This window comes from Hemicordylus capensis, chromosome 2, assembly GCF_027244095.1.
Source record: "Hemicordylus capensis ecotype Gifberg chromosome 2, rHemCap1.1.pri, whole genome shotgun sequence".
Taxonomy (NCBI): Eukaryota; Metazoa; Chordata; class Lepidosauria; order Squamata; family Cordylidae; genus Hemicordylus; species Hemicordylus capensis.
In genome coordinates, this window is record NC_069658.1 from 220,933,802 (window position 1) to 220,940,356 (window position 6,555).

The 6,555-nt window shown below is 49.0% G+C and overlaps 1 protein-coding gene across 1 annotated transcript; it reads right to left on the reverse strand.

Annotated features, from left to right (window-relative positions):
* Positions 1–404: 404 nt before the first annotated feature.
* LOC128343779 (3-galactosyl-N-acetylglucosaminide 4-alpha-L-fucosyltransferase FUT3-like) lies at positions 405–4,796 on the reverse strand. The gene is made up of 3 exons (XM_053293215.1): positions 4,773–4,796; positions 3,381–3,515; positions 405–1,857 (listed from the first exon to the last, which is right to left on the reverse strand). Exons 1-3 carry the CDS (start codon positions 4,794–4,796, stop codon positions 826–828), a joined length of 1,191 nt encoding a protein of 396 aa, XP_053149190.1. The 3' UTR covers positions 405–825.
* Between the last annotated feature and the right edge of the window lie 1,759 nt (positions 4,797–6,555).

The following is a 6,555-nucleotide window of genomic DNA, read 5'->3' on the forward strand; positions in this document are numbered from 1 at the left end:
GAATTGTTCTACCAATGCCATTGGGTACCTGGGTAAGTATTGGGAGTTCAGGATTTGGCTGGATGGTCATTCTGACAGGGTTGGACACTTGGCTGATGTGCCACAACAGCAATTGTTGTGTGATGTGTGAGAGAAAGAAAGTGGTCCAGATACCTTCTTCTAAACTATGCCTTCTAAACAAGAAGCCCTGGGAATTATAGAAGGTTCAGGTTGGAAGGAACCTCGGAGGACTTCTACTCCAATCCCCTTCTTAAAGCAGGAATCTGGGGGCTGTTCAGCTTCTGTCTGAAAACCTTCAGTGAAGGAGAGCCCACCACTTCATGAGGTAGACTGTTCCACTGTCCAACAGTTCCTACAGTTAGGGTAGTTGACAGCAACTGCAAAATAGAACTGTGGTTCTGTAATGAGGCAAGAGATTTGAAACAAATGGAAATACCCGGAAGAGTTTGGGAGAACTCAAAGGATCGTTCACAACTTTGTGACATTTTTGTTAGTCTTGATGAAGGTATCACCCTCCTTTGGATTTTGGACTTTCCCCCTGAATAGGCCAAGAAAGCTGCTTACAATTTTTGTACAATTCCCAAATTGTTGGGGGTGGGGTGAGTTAGCCAGGGTAGTTCTAAAACCATTTTAGATGTGTAGGCCTTCCTACAGGAGCCACTGGCACAACTATCTTCCTGGAAAAGGTCAGCTAAGAAAACTGGGATCATCTCCCTCTCCAGTCTTCCTTGATTTATTTCATGAGCATTGTCTTGAAATCCAGTCAAGAGCTGGGCATGTTTTGACCAGATGATTCATTCAAGGCCAACACAATGGGTCTCCAGTTCATCTGAACCATTTGCTCAACTCTGGGACAGTTTGGAATTGGATCGAGGTTGTCTGTAAAGCTCGGCATGCTTTGCAGTAGTGAAGACTGAAGGACCTTTGCCCAGAGGGCTTTAGCCATGTTCGCCACTGAAAGTAACTCTGGTATCTTGTTGCATTCCTGTCCAGTTCTTTTAGGAAGTTGGCCAAGTCTTTAGCTGTCTGGAAGTCTTCAATATGAATGAAGGCATCTGAGGGCAAAAAGCGCTCATAGTTCTTCCGTGGTGGTCCGCAGACCACAGGGACAGCTCCTGAGAGCAAGGAGTTCTTCCAGAACTTTTCAGTGATGTAGTCCTCATGGATGGAGTTTTCAAAGGCCAGGTAGAACTTATACTGGGATAAAGTGGACAGCTGTTTGTCTTGAGGTAAAGGCAAGTGGCCTTGTCCATACACATCCACTTGGATGTACTTTTTCAACTTCTTGTAGTATTTCACACGCTTGGAGGCTGGGTTCCAGTTACTGATGGCCCAGGCCACCAGCTTGGACTTGGGTGGAATGGTGACATTCTGTGGCTCAGTGAGGAGCTCCAGCCATCCATAGGGGGTAAAGATATCTGAGTCTCTCCGGTAGGACATGGTGAGGTTGAATTGATTGTCCATGAAGCCCAAGTTGGGGGAATTGCTGGGAGATTCCAGATTGAACCAGATCCAGCGTTGAAAAGGAGGCCTTGGCACTTGGGGCAGCTGCCTCGGACTAGAACACACATCTCGATGGTAAATGACGACTGCATCGGCTTTGTGGTACCAGCTGCGATCAGCTGTCATGTGGCAATCTGGGATGCCCAGGAGTTGGGAACACTTTTTGAGGGTAAAACCCACCCCAAATGGCCATGTCCACAGCAGAATGGTAAGTTTCGAGGTGTTGTTCTCAATAAGGGAGTAGTTTGCTGGGGATAACTTGTAGTAAAGTGCTTGTGTGGAAGAAGCAGAGACTGCAGAGTCTGAACATCTGAAATTTTGGATGTAGGCAAAGAACCCAATGCTGATTATGGCCTGGAGGACAAATAAAATAAGGAGATGGCGACAAAATGAGATTTTTGTCTGTCCACTGGAATCAATGGAAGGTCCTAGGGAGGGAAGAGACAGTGTAAAGCAAGGGAAATCTATAAGTCTCCCTTTTATGCCTACCGATTACATCACCATTAATTTGCCCTATGGCAGGGGTCCTCAGTCTTGGCTCCCCATAAGTTGTTGGAATACACCTCCCATAATCATCTGACACAATGGCCAAAGACTGGGGATAATGGAAGCTGTGGTCCAACATCATCTGGGGAAACAAGGGTGAGAAACCCTGCGGAATCTGAGATTGCAACCTGCCTTGATCCATGAGGATAGCTGGAATATAGGAAGCTGCCTTATAACAACAAGTCAGACCACTGGTCCATCTAACTCAGTATTGTCTCCACAGAGTGGCAGTGACTCTCCAAGGTTGCAGGCAGGAGTCTTTCCCAACCATATCTGGATATACCAGGGCTTGAACCTGGGACCTTCTGCATGCAGAGTCAATGCTCTAACACTGAGCTATGGCCCTATCCCCAGAAAGTCGATGGTTGATACCTACTTGCAGTCCTCTTTTCAGTGTATTTCTATGCTGCTGGTCAATCACCAGGGATTCCTTCCTTAGCCAAACTGCAGGTCAGTTAACTCAGAATGGTTGGCTGATGACTGGTTTCCTCCCTTATGAAATACTTACACCTGCTTCCTTCTGAAATGCCCAGGGCACTGAAATGTAAAGCCAACAGCCTAATTCTGGAAGCAGGTTTTGTGATGCCCTCTTTCGCAGCTTTCATCTCTGCTAACATGTATGAGTATTCAACTGGTACTGATGACTTTATTTTGGCATTTGGTGTCATTCAACTTTGCCAGCATGATTGTGGACGCAGAGCAGGGACGGCCTTTTCATGAGGCAAGGTCAGGCAGATGCCACAGGCAGCAGATTACTGAGGCACCATACAGGCCACTAGTTTGATGACCACTAGCTTGGATGGCTTTAAGAAGGGTTTAGATACATTCATGGAGGACTGCAGGGGCGTAACTATAATAGGGCAAGGGGAGACAGTTGTTTGGGGGCCCACTGCCTTGGGGGGCCCCCTGAGGCAAGTCACATGACTGACTCCCCCAGCCGTGCACCTGCCCGGGCATCCTTCAGTTGTATTCATCCTCCAAAACTGATGTGAGTGTTTTTATTTGTACTTCAGTGAGGGGGGCCCATTTTAAAATTTTGTCTCTGGGCCCACTCCAACCTTGCTACGCCCCTGGTCTATCAATGGCTACTGATCTGATGGCTATAGGCCACCTGCAGCCTCAGAGGCAAGATGCCTCTAAACACCAGTTGCAGAGGAGCAACAGCAGGAGAGAGGGCATGCCCTCACCTCTTGCCTGTGGCCTTCTTGGAGCCATCTAGTGGGCCAGTGTGTGAAACAGGATGCTGGGCTGGATGGGCCTTTGGGCTGATCCAGCAGGGCTGTTCTTATGTGTCCTGCAGGTGACTTCTTGGGAGGCACTGCCAGACTTACCGGGGCTGGCCCAGCGGCAGAGGGATCAGAAGAAGCCACAGCGAGACCCGGCAACAGGGGAAGGGCCCGCAACAGCAGCTGTCCGTCCTGGGAGTGTGGGGGGAGGATGTTGCCAAGCAGCCGCCCAGGCTGTGCCTAGAGAAGGCACTTCCCAATGATGTCAGGGAGTTGTCACAGGGAGAGGGGTGGGGCCATGCGAGGGGTGAGGGAACAAAGGAATGGGAGACAGCTGCTTGTACTCAGCAGGGACTGGGGTTAATAAAGCAGGGTGGGGGCTGCTCACTTTTCCAATGGATATTTAGAGTGCGAGATGCCAAGGATGAGGAGGCAAGTAGGGAGAGCGCAGGACTCAGTGGAAACACCAGAATAGGCCGCTGTGACTCCTCACAGCCTGGAGGAGGTGGACTTGGGTGATAGCTAACCCCCTCCCCGCCAAACTCTGAGGCCTCACAGCAAAGGCCCAAGGTGGGATGGGACTCCATCGTGACCAGGGGCATAACTATAATAGGGCAAGGGGAGACAGTTGTCTGGGGGCCCACTGCCTTGGGGGATGCCCCAGAGGCAAGTCACATGACTGACTCCCCCAGCCGCGCACACACCCGGGCTTCCTTCAGTTGTATTCATCCTCCGAAACTGATGTGAGTGTTAAGACCTGGAGCTACTAGAATAGCATGTCTTTCTCTAGTACCATTAAATGACTTGCATCATCCACAATTTACAAAACCTTTAAAAAATAATTTAGGATGATGCCATTTTAAAATCTTGTCTCTGGGCCCACTCCAACCTTGCTATGCCCCTGGTTGTGACACTATGTCATTAGGCATCAAAATGTTCCCCAGCAGTGCACTTCTATCAGAGGGTTCAATCTGACTTTTGCAAGGTGCACCACTTCTCACCCAAAGCTTGCAAAGAGGCACGAGATGAGAAGAGGATGCTGGGGTCAACCTTCCCTCCTCCCCACCCTCTGTGCCTCTTTCAAATTTACAAGGGTTAGTTTTACAAGAAGGGTGGCCCCCATCAGGGCACGGGGCAAGGCAGCATTTGGTACCTTGCCTCAGGCACTGCAATACCTTGGGCCACTGAGTGCATTATGAGGTCATTGTAATAAGAACAGCCCTGCTGATGCTGAATTAGGCCCAAGGCCCATCCAGTCCAGCATCCTGTTTCACACAGTGGCCCACCAGATGCCTCTAAGAAGCCCACAGGCAAGAGGTTAGGGCATGCCCACTCTCTTGCTGTAGGGATGTGCAATCCCAGTTGACCGCAAGCCGGTTCAACATCAAACTGGTCCAGCTCATGCATGAGCCGGACCCAGCCTGGTTCGGCTCAGGGTCGAGCCAAACCACCTGGGCCAGCTTGGGGCCAGTTTGGGGGTTATTTTATTCTACTTACCACAAATGGCCAGGCTGCATGCATGGTGGGCACATACACACCCTGAGGCCCTGGCAGCACACACTGAGGCCACCACCAAACCCAAGGGTATGTTGGGTTGCCAATGGTAACTTGCATTTCGGGCAGTATACAATTATGTTAAATAAATAAATAAGTTTGACTCATTAGGGTTCTTCCCTGGCTCAAAAGCCAAGGTGGAGAAGGACTCCCCGACCGACCTCGCTGCTCACTTGGCTGGCCTGGTATTGCAGATGGCCCTTTCATGAGGCAAGGTGGGGCTGGCAGTTGCCTTAAGTGACAGATTGTTGGGGTGGCAAATGGGTGTCAAGATGCTCTCCCTACTGCCGCCAGAACAGCTTTTCAAGATGAACTTGACCCTTGCAAGGACTGCACCTATCCTTGCACACCTTGCAAAGCTTGCAAGAATCTCAAGGAGAGAATTGGAGGCTGATGGCCCTCTTCCCTGATCCGTGCCACTTTCAATATTGGCAAGGGTCAGTTTTGAAAGAGGGCTGGCCCCTACCAGAAGCCTTGAGAACTGTTGTTGAAAAGTGGTTCATATGTATGTATGTATGTATGTATTCGATTTCTATACTGCCCTTCCAAAAATGGCTCAGGGCAGTTTACACAGAGAAAGGGCTCACGATCTCACAATCAGTAGTAGTAGTAATAGTAGTATCTCGCCACGAGGACAACAAGACTACCCCCTGCCCAGTATGGTTGATGTAGAAACAGCAACTCAAGTGGATGAGCCTCCCTCACTCCACCTCCTTTCTCCCCTTATCCTTCTTGGTACCTGAGATATTAATGTCCCACCTGGCATGTAGCGATTCCAGGTGCCAATAGGAGAATAAGCAGGGGATGACATCTCTCAGGTATCCAGATCTGCTGTGATCATATTGCTGTTACCTACGGCATGGAAGTGAAAGGGGCTGGGGGCAGTGTCAGGAAATGGGAGGGGGTGCGTGGAGGGTCATGGAGATAATTCATAAACCCCATTGTGCTCTTACTGATGTCATCATGGCTATATTTGTGTTTAGTAAAAACTAGGCATAAGCAGGCAGAGGCAAGTATTTTACCCTTGTGGCCAATTGAAAAAAATCTTGACAATGCTTTTGGGAGGCGGTGGACAGGAACAGAAGGTGAGGTGTTTAACACTTTCTCTGCTGGTGGTTCTAGTATTCCAAGCCACTTTCCTCCTTCTTTGGTAGTTCCAAAGTCATGTTGTTACTTGTCTGTCATATTTCTGGATTGCTTTTCAGGAATGCTCATGCCAGGTCACAAAATCATCATCATCATCATCATCATCATCATCATCATCATCATCCCCCAGTGAGGCACTACCTTGGGGTGGTTGTGGGGCTTGCGTGCTCTGAGGAAGGTGAGAGCTATGTCAGAGGTCCAACCATACTGGACAGGTCTCACCAGAGGAGCCGGATGAAGAGTGCCTCTCCCATCAACAATATGGTGAGACATAACTTTAATAAATCTATATCAGATCGGTCATCACCCAGGTCAACAAGGACCGCGCCAGGTTCTAGAGTCCCTGGACATCTGGTGGCAAGTGGGCTACAGGACTCAGGATCTTCAGTTGAGCAACCAGGGCTGGAGAATGCAGGGTTACTGGAAGAAACGTCGCTTAACCGGAAAAAGTATACAAAAAATGCCAACAAGGAAATAATGACCTGCTATTACAAGTCTAGTCCAACTAGAAGAGGTTGTTTTAAAAGAATGTACCAAATTTGGAAAGAAAAGCATCTAGATACAGAAATAACAGAACAAA